At 41.9% G+C, this 18,405-nt stretch overlaps 1 protein-coding gene across 11 annotated transcripts in view; it reads left to right on the top strand.

The window, feature by feature from the left end:
- MYO1B (myosin IB) overlaps window positions 1-18,405 on the top strand; it is a 429,756-nt gene that overhangs the window by 322,494 nt on the left and 88,857 nt on the right. For all 11 annotated transcript variants that reach the window (XM_030208964.1, XM_030208970.1, XM_030208968.1 and 8 more), the window contains 3 exons: window positions 3,955-4,155; window positions 11,640-11,866; window positions 13,655-13,855. In XM_030208964.1, coding sequence (XP_030064824.1) covers window positions 3,955-4,155; window positions 11,640-11,866; window positions 13,655-13,855 — 629 coding nt within the window. The remainder of the gene's footprint in view (window positions 1-3,954; window positions 4,156-11,639; window positions 11,867-13,654; window positions 13,856-18,405) is intronic.

Genomic DNA, 18,405 nt, shown 5'->3' with positions numbered 1-18,405 from the left:
TCAGATTTATGAATGTAGTTGTGGGCCTTAATGATTACCACTCTCGGTCGTTGTTTGCCCTCTTGCAGTCTCCCGATTCTGTGTGCTCTCTCAATGCAGAGTGGCCCATTACTGTCAGATAATGCAAATTTTTTCATCAGCCATTGTTCCAAAGTGGGGCCCAAATTCCTGTCTGGTAATTTCTCAGGCAAGCCCACAATTCTCAGGTTACTTTGCCGAGATCTATTTTCTAAATCTTCAGTTTTTTCATGCTGATCTTGCAGCTTCCGTTTCAGAAGCGCGATTTCAGGATCGCAATGTGTCCATGTGTCCTTGATCTCCGACACTTTCTTTTCAACCTCTGTTGTCCGTTTCATGGTTTCTGCCAATAGAGATTCCAATTTACCAAACTGCTCAGCCAGCAAGTCAAACCTAGGTTCAAACGCTGCTCCCACAGCCGCCGTGATCTGAGCCAGCTGCTTCTCTGAGTCCATCCGCAGCAGGCCTTCCGTCATCTTAGGCTCCGCGCTGGCTGTAGTTGCTTTCTCTTTCTCCGATTTAATCCCCCTTTTCGATGGCGCGGACGGCATTGGGACCAGATATTGTTCCATACACCCTTCATGGAACCACCATACGTGAAATCACTCCAAATTGAGGGTTAGCGTAGCGTTGTGGTGCAGAAAATGGAGCGGGGACCCCAGAACAGTGCTAAAATGCAGCCACCGCTCTCAGCGCATCCATAACCGGCCGAGGATGTAGTTTATAAAGCTCAGGTATATCAGTGTGATTGGATTAGTGTTGCATTGTCCACTGAAAGGTATTACAAGTGGCAAAGACTTGTGCCAGGTCAGGGGTTGGCAAGCTCCATGCAGCAGTTTGAGCAGTTTATGTGGTTCTTTGTTAACCCTGCCATCCTAACCTGACAGAAGAGACCATTAGCTATAACTAGCATTTGCTTCTCTTCCGATGTTTCTTTTTTTAAAAAATACACATTGCTTGTAGTCCTGCACTGCAGCTTGAAGTCCTATGAAATTACCCAACAGCACATGCTTCACTGAGTGCAGTGACAGGTGATGCAGCTATTAGCTTGCCTGTGAAAAGAAACTGTTTCTACTGTGTTGCGGAAAAACAAGTGACCAAAGCAGGAAGAACCGGGGGCATTGGAGGAACTGTGCCTCTTAACTGGAAGGGGCTAGGGAGACAGCACATCTTTTTGGGAAGGGATGGCATAACTGAAGATCTTATTTGGGGAGGAGGGTGTCATGAGGGAAAGAGGACTGGGGCTGTATGTGTAACATCTGTGTGTGTGTGTTGTGTGTATGTTTAGGGGGGGATATTAATATTCTTGCATGTGATCTGGCTCACAAAGTATTTGGTCAAAGACCAAATTAAACCCTTTGGTAGGTTGCAGACTGTTGATTTGGGTTATTCATGATAATATTCAGGCCTGGCTCATACCAGTAGGAGCAAACAGTGGTAGCTAGCTCCAGGACCACTTTCATGGCAGATTCTTGCATGTTTCTTAGCTATATATGGGGGATGTGTGCTGGCCATAACATGTGCAGGGTAATTTTGTACCGGGGCGTATAGGTTTACAGGGCAGGAAGCTGCCTACTTTTTCCTTATTTTATAAAGACACATAGGGGTCCTTTTACTAAGGTGTGCTGAAAAATGGGTTGCGCTAGTGTAGGTGCGTGTTTTGGGCGCGCGCAGATCCATTTTTCAGTGTGCCTGTAAAAAATGTGTTTTTAAAAATTTTTGCAAAAAATGGACATGTGGCAAAATTAAAATGGACATTCGTCCATTTTTGGTCTGAGACCTTACCACCAGCCATTGACTTAGTGGTAAGGTCTCTCGCATTAACAGTGCGGTAATCACCTACGTGCATTAAATCAGAGTTTCCGCCCAATTTTCGCCACAAGCCAGGAAATAAAATATATTTTTTGGCACACGTAGTGAACGCGTGTAAAAAATTAAATTACCGCATGGGCCACGCTGTAGCTGGATGGTAACTCCAAATTAACGCATGTTGGGAGCTTGTAGTCGCCTACGTGGCTTAGTAAAAGGGCCCAATAGACATCTATATATCTTTATAAAATATTATTACAAATCCTGCAGAAGTCACCACACCTAGGTTGAAGATTCACACATGCCAACGGATTTTATATAGTGCGACTTGAGTTGTGTGTGCAAATCCGGTCGTATCCTGGATTTGCGCTCGCAACTTAATTAGCTTAACAAGCCAATCAGCACCGATAATTGAACTTAACAGGCAATTATTGACACTAATTGGCATTAATTAGAATTTATGTGCACAAATCCCTTAAGTTTATTTTATAAAGTGATGCGCATAAATGCTAAGACGTGGATCTGAATAGAGGCATGGCCATGGGAGGGAGCATGGACGTTCCTAGAATTTACTCTCACTGTAATAGTATATACCCATTCTGTGTGTAATTTAGGTGGCGTAAATGGCTATGACTAAATATAGTCGCAGAAAACAGGTATTGGGCATAATCTATATACTAAGCTTAAATTTAGTCACGGTTTATAGAATACGCCTAGGCATATTTTTTTTCAGTACCGATTTTTTAGGCATGTTATATAGAATCTAACCTATTATGCTTTCTCGAGAGTAGGTTTAAATGTAGGCGCATATCTTGTAAAATACATGTGTGAATTGCAACTCTGCTTATGCGTTTCCCTAACTCCTCCCCTGAGCATGCTCCCAAAATGTGCATGCAAATTAATTGAATAATGAGCTCATAGCTATCAATAATTGGGTGCTAATGACCAGTTATTTAATTGGCACCCATTAAAATTTACGCATGCATCTGGCTGCACACTATTCTATAAGGCAGTGCGCCTAACTCCCATGTCGCATATCTTAAAAGGTGTCATGGCCATGGGAGGGGTTTGGGTGTTCCAAAAAGTTTTACGTGTAGTTATAGAATACTGGGTTAACGCGTCCAACTTTGGTGCCAGCATTTACACCAGGTTTCAGCAGGTGTAAGTCTGGTTTGGGCACAGTCAGTCCTAAGCACGATTCTAGAAAGGGCATGCACCCTTTATAGTATCACGCTTATCCAGGTTCTATATAGTGCTACTTAAGTTGTGCATGCAAATTCAGTTGTATTAGTTAACAAGCCAGTCAGCGCTGATAATTGCCACTTGAAAAGAAATTATTGACACTAAATTAGCGTTAATTAGAATTTACATGCACAACTGTCTAAGCGTATTCTGCAACGTGATGTGTGTAAATTCTAAGTCGCATAGTTGAAAAGGGGGCATGGCCATGGGCGTGGATTGGGTGGGTCATGGGCATTTCTCAAATCTATGCACGCTGTTATTGAATATACCCGCTCTGCGCCTAATTTAGGCATCGGGATTTACTTGCTGTAACTGCCTGCGACAAAATATAGTCACACAGATGGGTGGTCGGTGTATTCTATAATTCACATGGAAATTTAGGCTTATTCTATAAAATGCTTCTAAATTTAGGCGTACTTTGTAGAATACGCCTAGGCGTATTTTTTTTTTGGCACTGATTTTTCAGGCGCCGTATATAGAATCTAGCCCTTAGCACTGATTTTTTTCCGACATCCGTTTGTGAGCACAGTTTATAGATCCCGGCCTTTATGTGTGTAAATCAACTTTTTATGTGTGAAAAGGGTTTATAAGATCAAGTAGTAGTAGTAGTAAGAAAAGGTATGAAAACACTTAAGTTCTACTGTATCTTGTAACCTAATCATTTTATTTGTGTAAGACAGTCAGAAAAATTACTGGATTAAATCACCGAGGCTTAAAACTTGTGAACTGAAGACCCATTCGCCAAGGTGTAAACCTTAGCCACAAGGCCATTCATGGATCTTTCAGACAGATTTCTAATTCAGCCACCTATTTAAAATTGTATTCAAATGATTAACGTGCTAAATAAAGAGGGAAGAAAACTTTAAAAATTGTGATGGTTTGCAGAATCAAAATGGAATCCTGGCTATGCTGGATGAAGAATGCCTGAGGCCGGGCACAGTTACTGATGACACTTTTTTGGAGAAACTGAACCAAGTCTGTGCCACTCATCAGCACTTTGAAAGCAGAATGAGCAAGTGTTCTCGCTTCCTAAATGACACCTCCCTGCCTCACAGCTGCTTCCGAATTCAACACTATGCTGGAAAGGTATGCAGTGTCTAGTGTGCACTTTTAGCAGTGTAATGAGTCTGAGTGCTGCGCTTCCTTTTAAAAAAAAAAATCTATATCTTCATCACTGTACCAGGGGCGTATCTGAACTGCGGCGGTAGGGGGGGCCAGGGCCAGAGTGAGGGGGCACATTATAGCCCCCCCCCCCCCCCGCCGCCGCCGCCGCCGCCGCCGCCGCCGCCGCCATTGCCGATCCCCCTCCCCCCAGCCGCTACCATTGCCAACCCTCCCCCTCCGTTGCTCGCTTACCTTCGCTGGCGGGGGACCCCAACCCCCGCCAGCCGAGGTCCGCGTCCTCCTGCCGCTGCCGCTGCCGGCTGCCTTTGGTGCTTTCATTTGTCCATTGAAGCTGGCGCCAACTAAAGTTTCTTTTGACTCTGACGTCGCTGCACGTTGTACGTGCAGGACGTCAGACAAAATGTTTCTGAGTCTGACGTCCTGCACGTACAACGTGCAGCGACGTCAGACTCAAAAGAAACTTTCATCGGCGCCAGCTTCAATGGACAAATGAAAGCACCAGAGGCAGCCGGCAGCGGCAGGAGGACGCGGACCTCGGCTGGCGGGGGTTGGGGTCCCCCGCCAGCGAAGGTAGGCGAGCAACGGAGGGGGAGGGTTGGCAGCGGTAGGGGGGTCCAGGGCGAAATCTGCGGGGGCCCAGGCCCCTGAGGCCCCACGCAGATACGCCCCTGCACTGTACAAGGGTATTTCACACAGAGCTATCAGCATGTGTTTTTTTTTTGTACCCCAGTGCCTCAGAAGGCAAAGGTACCCTGTATGGAATAGGCCACAGGAGTTTATTTTAGCCAGAAATCTAACATGTAGCTGAGCCTCTCCAATGCTACTGCCTCTGCTATGATTTTTCTGTCTTCTGGTCACTGATCAAGAACAATCAGAGCAACAGATGTGCTTAGGGATCAAGCTAAAAGTTATGGCTTAGGACCCTATAGATCATTAGGGCATTGCGTAGTGGCAAAGTGATGAGGAAGGGAGAGGGAGCAGGAAAGAATGTGATTGGTGAAATGCCACTGTAGATGTAAAAGTAAGTGGGAGGGGGGGGGGGTGGAGGGGTCAAAGGAAGAAACCTCTAGTGTGGAGGTCCCGGATAATGGGCAGGAAGAAGAGTATGGGAAACTGGAAATAAAAAGAAACACAAAGAGAGGCTGAAATAGGTTCTAAGCAATTACATGTCCTTCCATGAATTTTCCTTAAGGCAATCTCTCTCTCTCTCTTGTACTGTGTCATCGTCTCATTCAGAAATGAAATGCACAGCCAGATTCATACATTACTAGAAATCTGACAGGACCTTCTTAGAGGAGTAGCCACCCTAGCAGTTACAACAACAGACTGAGAATGAGGGAAGCCAGGATTTGAATCCTGTCTCTTTCCTGCTGACAGCCCTTGTCATCTTGGGCAAGTCACTTCATTCTCTATTCAGTTTGGTAAAACCTTACTAACCTGGGTTAACATGTTAGCACAAGTTATGCATTTTTAGGGGGTAATTTTATAACTGGGTGCTGATTGGTGCATATTCTGTAAAGGAGAGAAGGTGCCTACTTTCCTTTATAGAATACTAGCTTAACTGTGTGTGCACCTATGTTTCAGAGATACACATGTAAGGTACTTGTGCAGCTTTGTGCCTTGCCCATCCTATGTCCAGACTCTGTTCACTAGCACTATACACTCCTGGAGATGCGCATAGTTATATAGTAGCATACTACTCAGGCAAATAACTGGCATGTGCATGAGTGTATATTTGCTAGTATTGTAAACATATATATATATATATATCCATTGCCCCATGTAAGCCGCATTGAGCCTGCCATGAGTGGGAAAGCGTGGGGTACAAATGTAACAAAAATAAAAATAAATTTACCTGCATAAATGTTAGTGCCTCCTTGTAGAATTATCCTCCCAAGACCTGATTTTATAACCAGGTACCTGTGCGAGAGGAGTGCAAAAGGACCCCTGTGTCTATATGCCATAATGAAATATGCTCCAAGAACCAGTTCTAATAGTGCACAAATGCTGACTCACAATGAATGTGCATGAAAGAGATTTGCATATAATGGAAGCAGTGTAAGCAAATCAAGTTCATGCACATTCATTGTGGATATCCTGAAAACCTGACTGGGAATGGGTAACCCAGAACTGGACTTGGGAACACTGTTTTATATCACGTTCATTGTTGTTTTAATCATGAATTGATAATGAGTGTGACAGTTGGGCAGACTGGATGAATTGTTGAGGTATTTATCTGCCATTATTATAGTATGATAGCTGGCATTAAAGTGTGTTACTGCATTAATTCTTATTCTTATTAACACTTATTGTTGCTGTACACCACCTTGAGTGAGTTCCTTCAAAAAGGCGGAAAATAAATCAATAAATAATGCAAGTTACAAAGGGCTCATTTTACTAAGGTCATGTTGCGTGGCGCGCTGAGGCATCCTGCAGTAAAAGCCCAACGTGTGCACAGAAACCATGCGTTAAAAAAGTTTCATTTTTCTCCGAGGGGTGTGTCTGAGAGCAGAGAGCGGATGTGACAAGAGTGAATCAGTTAGCGCTGCCGCATTATCGCACACTACCTGATTCGCATGGATTTAGCATGTGAGCCCTTACTGCCTACAAAATAAGGCAGTAAGAGCTCATGCACTAATTTTTGGTAATGTCAACATTAGTGCATGGTCATTAATTCAAAAAAATGGAAAAACTGATATTTGCTGCATTGTAAAAGGACCCCTCAATGAGTCACTAGATTGTAGCCCCTTTCTAAGGCAGAGCAATACTTACTGTATTGTACTGCATTTGTAGCTTGACTTCAGTTCAGCTTTGGAAAAGCAAGTCATTAAATCCAAAAGTTGTTTGGTATACCTCTTTGTTCAGACATTATGTTTATAGGGAAACAAAGGTTGCGTTTAAGGTAGCATCACAGCTGTCTGGGACCAGATGCCTCTTTCTCTTATGAAAACAGTGTTTACTGAATAAGGCACCCTTCCAGATTGCCTAAAACTTAATAAACTTACACCTAACGCAGCTTAAAATGGGATACCACAGGAGGCTCCCAATTAGTGCGCGCTAATCCACACAGTAAAAAAAATGGGGTTTTTTTTGGAGGAGGTATGTAACTGGTTAGCACGGGAATACTTTGTGAGCTGTTACAGCCTATGAAATAGGTGGTGGTAAGTTCTCATGCAGTAATTTTTTTTAATGGCCGCATGCTAACGGCAATATTAGCTCATGGACATTAATACAGAAAATAGAAAATCGGCCATTTAATAGCTGTGGTAAAAATGGCCTCAGCACTTAAAAAAAAAGATATAAGAGCGCACTGAGGCCACTGGTTGCAGTAGCTTAATAAAAGGACCCCTTAATCCAGAGGATTTGCAGATACTGTGTATTGATTTGGACATTGAAATATGGTAATAATAACATTTGAATACAACTTAGTCAAAAGGGGCCTTTATTTTCTTTCTTATATTGATCTTTTCATAGCTGTGGTCCCATGAGAAAAAATTGATAGGTAACAAGTTTTAAAATTCTTTTCTAATCTCTATTTTTTCTTGTTCTGACTCTTCCCTCTTGTAATTATTTATTTACTTATTTATTTATTATAATAAAAATAAATCAAATATGAGCAATAGACAATTACATCAGTAAAAACATTCAAATAAAAATACAAAGTATGGCATAGTATACTACTTACAATGCCAACACAATCAAACATATAAATGGCGAGTGATCGACTCACTCGCAAATGAGCAGTAGAGACCCTCTCTGTCCCGCCCTCGCGTCAATACGTGATGACGAGGGCGGCACAGAGAGGGAACCTGCGCAGGGGGAGGGAGAGAGGGAACCGCCGTCGCTACCGCTCCCCCCCCAAGGTCGCCGCCACCGCTCCCCCCACCCGGAGTCACCGCCGCCACCCACCCTCCACCCGGGCCAGGCCCTTGCTTCGCTATTGAACAGCACCGGAACGCAGCACATAGCTCAGCAGAGCTCCCGTCGGCCTTCCTTCCCTGCCTGTGTCCCGCCCTCGCCGACGTTACGTCACACGAGGGCAGGACCCAGGCAGAGAAGAAGGAAGGCCGACGGGAGCTCAGCTGAACTCACTGTGTGCTGCGTTCCGGCGCTGTTCAATAGCGAAACAAGGGCCCGGCCCGGGTGGAGGGGTAGCTTGAAAACCCCCCCTTCCTATACTAGCCCGTTTTTACGGGTTCAACGGCTAGTATGTAATATAAAATTTTAATTGACAGTATAGGGTATATGCAAAGATAAAACATATAGATAGGTAAGAGAGTATGAGGTGTGAGAAAGTAAGGCGACTAATTTAAAGAAAGGTTCACATGAGGTCAGAGAGATGGTTAAATATTATCTGAAAGAAACTCTTATCACAGGTATCCAATAGTTTTCCAGGAAATGATTTACAGAAACACCAAAACTCACAATCGCTGATACTCATTAATGGCTCATCTTCACACTATTTTGGTGACTTCAGCGGTGCTCATTGCTAATGCATAGTCCTAGCAATGTAACCAGCACCCATCTCTTCATCGGCTCACCTAATTAATTCTTTTAAATCTTTTAAATTATTCACTAATCACTGTATATTCCTTTTAGAAACGACTTAACCGAAATAGCTGACAAAATCAGACTTGGATTACACACCGTGCATGCTTAATAATTGGGTTTGACCGAATGTCCAATGGGAGCTAAGGGGAGGGATCATTACGTCATCTGGAGCCTAAGGGATTTAAACAGGTAGAAGGAATGCTGCCGCCATCTTTGCAAGGGAGTTGGTCCTGAATAGTAGTAGCAGAGCTGGTGCTAATGGAGGCTTGGGGTAAGGAAACTGTATACAAGTTAACTGTAATCTGTCACTGCATGGGAATTAGTAAAGGATAGAATTCTCAAGCGGTGGCAGTAGGTAAATTAAAAAAACATTTTCTCTTATAGGGGAGTGTCCTTGAGACAGCTCGTCTTCGGGCGAAACATGCATGTTGGATAGCAAAACCCCTGGGTTTGACATAAAAAGATAAGTTGAAAAACAGTATTAATGGTGTTTCTGTAAATCATTTCCTGGAAAACTATTGGATACCTGTGATAAGAGTTTCTTTATACCAATTGGGATCCATTTAAAGTATCGTCTGATAAAATTAGCCACTGGTTTGGTAAATATTATCTCAGCCAGGGTAGGAGTGGTAAACATGTCCTGCTGCAGTATGTATAGCCCGAGTCACTCCTTGTGTGTGAGTGAGACTAACAAGTTAGTTACGTCTTCCATTAAAGGCCTGGTTGAAGAGCTAAGCTTTCACCTGCTTCATGAAGTAGAGATAGTCTTGTGTTAAGCAGAGTCTTTCAGGGAGTGCATTCCAGAGTGTGGGGGCCACTCCAGAGAAGGCTTGCTTGTGGGTTGCAAAATAACACATTAATTAGGCTCATGTTTTCATTTTTCCGTTATGGCTTTTTTTCTGACTAATGTAACATTTTTGCATTTTTACTTTATTGAAGTTCATGTGTTTGATATGTAAATAGAAAGAAAAGTTTAGAGAGCCACCAAAATAGGAAGGGAAATGATGCTTTTATTAATTTAATGCAGTTCTTCCCGAATCCTGTCCCGCAACTATTCAGGGTTATTTATTTCTTGTTCCCCCCCTCCCCCCTCATTTTCACCTACAGCCTTTTTGAAAAGGCTACGAGGTGATGAACTGGCATATGCATGTATTAAACAAACACCAAAAAGGAGAACTGTACTACTGTCCGTGAGGGAGTGCTCTTCACTATACCATCCAGTCCCTCACAGGGATTAACAAACAGCATCAGAGTCCAAAACAGCCAGATTGTGAAGGTTCTAAGCAAGGGCTGGTCTGCAGGTTTCAGATTAATTTTTCCTTCTTTTTTTTTATCAATGTAATTTCTTCAGGCTCTTAAATACAGTTGCATTTATTTCTGCACAGTTTTACTATGATTTCTTTCATGTGGATCCGAACAAGTATACTGTTTATGAATACTGCTCCATGTAATCTATTTTGTGTGATGCTTTCATATATTTTTCCTACATTCTTTGTTTCCAAATGATATATAAACTTCCACAGATTCTTGAGGAATTCAGTGTTAATCTTTTGCCTATTTGAGGATGCACCTGCAAGTCATTTGAAGCTAATTTTACATGGATTCCATAAAAACTGTTTCATTGTTATGGCTTGGAACTGGTTTGAAATACATGACACTTAAAATGGGGACTCTATTTTGTTTTCACATAACTCATTCAAGTGCAAAATTAGTTACTACTTTTGCCATTTGCTGAAAACTGGTAGAAAGCTGTGGCAGGCCCAATGTAGGCACAGCTTCATCAACAAATTTGTGACAATCTTGTGAACCTGCCACTAGTTTGTAGCTCAGCAATTTTCAACCTTTTTCATCTTACAGCACACTGACAAGGTGCTAAAATTGTCAAGGCACATCAACAGTCCCGCATTTGTTCTTTTCTCCCTCCTCCCAACACCAATGGTCCATCATTTGTTCCTTTCTCCTTTCCCAATGGCCAACCATTCCTTCTTCTCTCCCCCCCCCACCAATACCCACATTTCTTCTGTTTCCCCCCCAAAACAATCCAGAATTTCTCCTCCCCTCTCCCCCTCTCCCACAGTGCTCTAGTATTCCCCCTTCTCCCCCCCAATCAGTGGTCCAGCATTCCCCCTGTCCCCCCAGATCAGTGGTCCAGCTTATATCCTCCCTGTGCCCTCTCCAGCCAGCAATCCAGCATCTGCTCTTGCCTCTCAGGGGAGCATGGAAAGTGGGGTGGGGGTGGGGGCATTGGAGGGAAAGGGGCAGGGGAAGCTCGTGGTTTAAAGAAGCGGCCCAAGAGTATCAAGCTGCAGCTTAGTGCTTGATGCTCTTGGACACTCTAAATAGCGTGTCTTGTGAGGTTGTGAGGTTGATCACAATCTGTGTTGTTCATATACTGTGGCAGTAGCTAACCTGTGATACTATGATGCTGCAGGTTAGTCACTCCCATGGGAAGTTAAGGTGCAGTAAAAGCTCTACTTTGAAAATGAAAAAGCTGATGATACCTTTCCAAGACCACCCATGTTAATATGCCACAGCCTACTGAGATTCCATATTTCTTCAAAGATCTGTACCACTACCAGAGCTCATAGACAGAGGACGTAATTAATGAAAAAGCAAACCAAATTGTTGAACATAGTCTATGTTCAGTCAGTTACTCTGAACGCTTTAAGAAGAACACTGGAATTTGCTTTGGTGATTTAAAAAGGGAGGGTTGAAAGAATTCAAGTTTCTTTGTTTTAGAGAAGCAAATTGTTACTGCCAGTGAGGAAGGTTTTTGGATATGATTTATAAAAGATGTTCACTCATTTTATACGTCTGGAAAAAAATACCTTGTATAAAATCAGGCCCTTCAATTTTTCTTATTCCTCAAATTAATGCTATTGCGTATCTCTCAGGTGATGTATCAGGTTGAAGGCTTTGTTGACAAAAACAACGACCTGCTATACCGTGACTTATCCCAGGCCATGTGGAAAGCCAACCATGCCCTCATCAAAGATATGTTCCCAGAGGGAAACCCAGCTAAAATCAACTTGAAGAGACCACCCACTGCTGGATCGCAGTTCAAGGTTTCTGTGGCGACACTGATGAAAAACCTTCAGACAAAGAATCCCAACTACATTAGGTAGAGAAAATCATTCCTTATGTTCAAGTATATGATGAATCTTTGCCTTAGACTCCTGAGTGTGATGTAGAGTGAGCTGACAAAGTTCGGAATATTGAATTTATGTTTCTCTTACTAACCTTTTTGGAAAACTGTGTTATAACGAGTTATACTTCGCAAGAAATAATGATGTATTGTATGTGAAAAGACAGAACGGACGAAATTCATCCCATGGTAGGCAGGGTAGCTAAATGCTGCAGTTGGCTGTATACCTGGATATTCAGTGCCGGGCTGTTTCTGTTGACCGGCATTGAGTATCCATTTTTTTTTCCTGCCGGCTTAAACTTAACTGACAAAGTTAATATTCAGTGTTGGCCAGTTAAGTTTATAGCGGCAAAAATAGGACTGCTATTTAGGTGGTCCAATATGGCTGCTAAACCTAGCCCTTGAAGCGCTGAATATTCATGGCTAGCTGGTTATATTGCGCACTGTACACTAAGTGGGACTTTTACAAAGGCGCAATAGTATTTTTGGCAAGCGCTAATGATTAGCATGTGCTAAATACTAGAGAAACCCATAGGAGTATAATGGCATCTATAGCATTTAGCACTGACTTATTTTTAGCACATGCTAAAATCTCTAGCGCTTCTTTGTAAAAAGACCCCTAAGGGCTAATATTCAGTGGAAATAATCAGCTGTCTCGCACTGAATATTACTGCTTAGCTGGTTAAGTGCTATTTAACTGGCCAGGGGCTGTTCCCGGCCAGTTAAATAGCGCTCAATATTGGCTGTAGTGGTTTTATGTGATGGTGCATTAATTCAAGATTACATGCATTCAAGAAAGATAACCTTCTAAGATAAGCTTCTTTGGCAAAATAATAGCATTTTGGATGTAAAACTGAGATATGACACTGTCTGCTAGTGTTTGGACATTGTCCACTGGATTCTATAAAGGTCGCCCAAATTTGGGTACCCAAGAATGGGCACGGATCCCAGATCGGTGCCCAAAATAATTAGTTAATGGGCACCAGTGGTTTAATTATTACAGCTAACAAGCACTTAATTGGCACTAATTATGATTTGGGCACTGGTCTGGCTATACACTATTCTCTAATAATGGATGCCTAAATTGGATCGCGCGCAACTCAAAAGGGAGTGTGGCCATGAGAAGGGCATGGGCGGGTTGGGGTGTTCAAAAAAGCTGTGCACAGAATAGCAGGGATCAATGCTCAGTTTGCATACTATAAATCCTCAGACCCAAAGTTGAGCACTGAGGGTGTCCTTTTACTAAGCTGCAGTAAAATGGGGCTTGCGCTAGCATCAGCGCATGTTTTTGACACGTGCTGAGGCCCCTTTTTACTGCAGCGGGTAAAAGGCTGTCTCTTGTTTTTTTAAAGGAAATGGCTGTGCAGTTAGTGACCCACTTACCGCGCAGCCATTTCAGGGGGGAGCTCTTACCACCACCCATTGAGGTGGTGGTAAGGGCTCTTGCAGTAACTCAGCAGTACAAAAATAGAAAGTATTTTTGTAGTGCTGGAAATGGCACAAGCTGGAGGTGGAAACTACTGCCAGTCTGCTGCGGTAGCCTGCAGTGAGCTTACCACCGCTTAGTAAAAGGGCCCCTGAATTTGGTGCTCAACGCTATTCTATATATAGTACTCATCCTGAAGCACCCTTTATAGAATAGCATTGCGCACCGAATTTTATTGGTGCTGAATTTTCAATGCTATTTATAGAATGTGGCCTTTACTGTTTGATATAAACTGTACCTAATATCGCTAACCGTGAAACCTAACCTACAAATTACAGGTGCATCAAGCCAAATGATAAAAAATCTGCACATATCTTCAATGATGCACTAGTTCGTCACCAAGTCCGATACCTCGGCCTCCTGGAGAATGTCCGTGTTAGGAGGGCGGGCTATGCTTTCAGGCAACCCTATGAGCCCTGCCTAGAACGGTATAAGATGCTGTGCAAACAGACATGGCCTCATTGGAAAGGACCCGCTAGGTAAGAATCATTAGTTGGTGTATGTATGTATAGAGATCACTAGCTATAAATACACCCTGCTCCAACATAGATATGACGTTCTGGATTGTTCCATTTATTCCGCTTCTGTTCAGTTCATACCTTAATATCGTAAACTGTGGGGGTCTTTTAGGCGCGCTGGCGGTTTTAGCGCACGTTAAAAATAGGCACGCGCTAAGTGCTGAAGACGCCCATAGAGATACATTGGTGTCTTTAACATTTAGCGTGCGCCTATTTTTAGCATGTGTTAAAAACGCCAGCGTGCCTTAGTAAAAGACCCCCTGTATCCAACACATGTTAGAACAGGGTAAAAATATATTAAGCCTATAAAACAAGAGTGTATCATGGAACATTATATAAAGAATAAATGAACATTATCAAAAATGTAATAATAAAACAAACAATAACTGAAACTAAAGGCGCCTGCATACTTTACAAATAGACGATCTATTTAAAAATTACTCCCAGTATGAATGCGATGTGATATGTTAGTGGCAAATATAATGTAGGCACTGTTAAATTGCTGATTATTTGTTTCAATTACTTTTGTATGATAGAAGCACAAACAGAGAATATGATGATGGCATATAGAGGGAAATTTTAGAACAGGCCACCTGGGTAAGAAGTCCAAATAGGCACCTATCATGGGGTTATTTTGTAAAGACAGCATAGGCCCATTTGTCTTTATAAAATAGCTTCACAAAACTAGCAACCAGCACTTATAGGTAAAAGCACCCACGTACATTTACATCAGCTTAGGAGTTGGTGTAAACTTGTGCATGTATTTTATAAAATCTATGCATATTTCAAGACTCTGCACTCTGCCTGCAATCTGGAATAAGGGAGCATACGATGAAGTTAAGAGGGAATAGGTTAAGGAGTAATCTAAGAAAGTATTATTTCACAGAAAGGGTGGTGGAAGCGTGGAATGGCCTCCCGGTGGAGGCTGTGGAGTTGAAGACCGTGTCAGAATTTAAAAAGGCTTGCGATAAGCATGTGGAATCGCTTAAGAAAAGGGAGAGTTAGGGGTTACAGAGGATGGGCAGAAAGGATGGGCCATATGGCCTTTATCTGCCGTCATGTTTCTAAGCTGACACTCAAGTTCGTATAAAAGTAGATGCAGTCGTTCTTCGTGCCTAGTTCGTACGTGCGTAATCCCTGGGGTAATTTTTCTAAAAAGCCCTTGTTTGTGGATAGGTTATCAAATTACTGTTATAGGAGCTATGAGGCCTATCTAGTCTATCTAGTTGCATTTCTGGTCCCAAGAAACAAGAAAGCAATAAGTCCACAAAATCTGGAGTGACAACCAGGTGAAAGAAACGGAATGTAGACCGGAAAAGTCCAAGTAGAATTTATTAATCAAACAGAACTGGAGGGGTAAACATACACCAAGTTTTGCCCTATAATGCGCTGCCTCAGGGGCTAGAAAATTGGTTCTAGTGTTCTTAATGGTTGTTTAATTGAATCTTATCTTTAATTATAGTGAATGATTTTTTAATTGTATAGATGGCGTTAATGGGAGTGCTCTTAGCGTATGCTGTGTTTTATATCTGATATATATATACACAATTGGTTTTTACATTTTGACAGAAATTAAATTATTGTTTATGCACACTATTCCCCAGATTCTATATATGGTGCTAAAATTGCATGCAGAAATTTGGGCATGTGTCCAAATTCCGTGTGCAATTGAATTGAATTATGAACCAATTAGTACTGATTATTAGGTGCTAATAATTATTGGTGCTAATTGGCAACAATTAGAATTTATGCACACATCTTGCTAGACATATTCTATAAAGATGTGTGCATAAATTCTAATGCATGCATCTGATAAGGGTGTGTGGCCTCAGGAGGGGCATGGACGGGTCATAGATGTTCCAAGGATTTGTTTGCACTGTTACAAAATACACCTGATCCGCGCCTAATTTAGGTGATGGGATTTACACCAGGTTTCAGTTGGTGTAAATCCTTTTAGGCGCTGATCCTCTCAGAGCGCCATTTATAGAATAGCGCTTGGCACTCATTTTTTCAGTGCCATATACAGAATTTTGTCCTATATATCTTTTTATATATAATGAATAGACTTTTTAATAGTGCCTTTACTTACTTATTTAATCCAATCTACATTTGTTTTTAATGGTATTTTCAGCCCCTGAGGCAGTCTATTACAGGGTGAAACTTGGCCGAGTTGGGCATATGTTTATCTCTCCAGTTCTGTTGTTCGATTAATAAACTATACTTGAACTTTTCCATTCTACATTCTAGTTTTTTCACCTTGTCGCAATTTTATTCCTGGTGCAATGATATAGATCCAATTTGATATCGGGATTTTTCCCTTACTTCCTTAAACTGTAGGAGTTCAGAAAGTGTCAAGTGGTGGAGAGGTACTTGGAGGCCTGGAGAGCTTTTCTTGAAAAGCTAACTGATAAAGTTTGCAGTGGTCTTACTGCCTGAGAGATGTGGTAGATTGGTGACTTATAATGGGAATGGGAGGAGTGGAGGGGAAGGATTGGGAGAATGGAGAGTGAGGTGAGGGAGGAGAAAAGGTGCCTTGGGAGGATCTACACCACAGTTCATTGTTGCAGTGAAAATCCTGGAGTTATATTTTATTTTATTTGGATTTTGCTCACATCTTTTTCAGTAGTAGCTCAAGGTGAGTTTGCATTTAGGTACACTGGGAATTTCCCTGTTGGGCTCACAATCTAAGTATATACCTGAGGCAATGGAGGGTTAAGTGACTTGCCCAAGATCACAAGGAGCTGCAGTGGGATTTGAATCGGCCACTTCTAGATGTGAAGACCGGTGCGGTGCTGTAACCATAAGTACATAAGTATTGCCATACTGGGAAAGACCAAAGGTCCATCAAGCCCAGCATCCTGTTTCCAACAGTGGCCAATCCAGGTCACAAATACCTGGCAAGATCCCAAAAAGTACAAAACATTTTACACTGCTTATCCCAGAAATAGTGGATTTTCCCCAAGTCCATTTAATAACGGTCTATGGACTTTTCCTTTAGGAAGCCGTCCAAACCTTTTTTAAACTCCGCTAAGCTAACCGCTTTTACCACATTCTCTGGCAATGAATTCCAGAGTTTGATTACACATTGAGTGAAGAAAAAGTTTCTCCGATTTGTTTTAAATTTACTACATTGTAGCTTCATCGCATGCCCCCTAGTCCTAGTATTTTTGGCAAGCGTAAACAGACGCTTCACATCTACCCGTTCAACTCCACTCATTATTTTATAGACCTCTATCATATCTTCCCTCAGCCGCCTTTTCTCCAAGCTGAAGACCATTAGGTCTCTCTCTTTCTCTCTCTCTTGCCCACTTAAAGCTGTAGGGATCCTCTGCACTTATCTCACTCATGCTTTCCTGAATTCTTGCTGTTTTTGTCTCCACCACTTCCCTTGAAAATTTGTTCCACACATTATTATTCTTATTTGTAGCATTTGTATCCCACATTTTCCAACCTATTTGCAGGCTCAATGTGGCTTACATTGTTCCATAATGGTGATCGCCAATTCCAGAATGATAAATACATAATTATAATGCAGGTGACAGAGTGGATTAGGCAATCAAATCAAATAAAGAGGATTCATTGTCATAATGAGAAATAAACAAGGTATTTCGTTAAAGTTCAATCGTGATAGGTTAACTTAAGCAGTCCAGAATAGAGAGTTCGATTTTGTACAGTTCTGGTATGAGTTTTATTGTCTGGTATTTAGGATGGATCATTGTGGTATGCCTTATTGAACAGGTTGGTTTTTAGTAATTTTCGGAATTTAATTATGTCGTGTATTATTTTTGTTGCTTTTGGTAATGCATTCCATAGTTGCATGCTTATGTAGGAGAAGCTGGATGCATATGTTTGTTTATATTTTAGTTCTTTGCAGCTGGGGTAGTGGACATTCAGGAATGTACGTGATGATCTTTTAGAATTCCTTGTTGGTAAGTCTATGAGGTCTGACATGTATACCGGAGCTTCACCGTGTATGATTTTATGAACCAGAGTGCAGATTTTGAACATAATTCGTTCTTTAAGTGGGAGCCAGTGTAGTTTTTCTTTTAGGGGTTTGGCGCTTTCATATTTATTTTTTCCAAATTTGAGTCTGGCTGCTGTGTTTTGTGTATTTTGGAGTTTCTTAATGATTTGGTCTTTGCATCCGGCATAGATTGCATTGCAGTAAACTAGTTGACTTAGTACCATTGATTGTACCAGTCTGCGGAATGTTTCCCTTTTACTGTAGAAATACAGTGAAAGGGAATACACAGGGAAATACACTGTAGAAATACCCTTTCACTGTAGAAATACTCTGAATCCAATTCTTGGAGCCTCAGGCTGTTACCACTTGTTCTGTGGAAAAGGCCTGTCTGATGAATCTGAATACCTCTTTCACAATTCCCTGTTCTTCCTATCTTCTAGGTTATACTAATTTAAGCTCTTTAGTTTTATATAGCTTTTGGTGCAGACCCTCCACCATTTCAATAACCTTTCTCTGGACCAACACCTATCTGTATATATCCTTTTAG

The sequence above is a fragment of the Microcaecilia unicolor genome, chromosome 7 (genome assembly GCF_901765095.1).
Source record: "Microcaecilia unicolor chromosome 7, aMicUni1.1, whole genome shotgun sequence".
In the NCBI taxonomy this organism is placed as follows: Eukaryota; Metazoa; Chordata; class Amphibia; order Gymnophiona; family Siphonopidae; genus Microcaecilia; species Microcaecilia unicolor.
The sequence above is the reverse complement of the archived record's forward strand: the minus strand, read 5'-3'. Positions and strand labels throughout refer to the sequence as shown.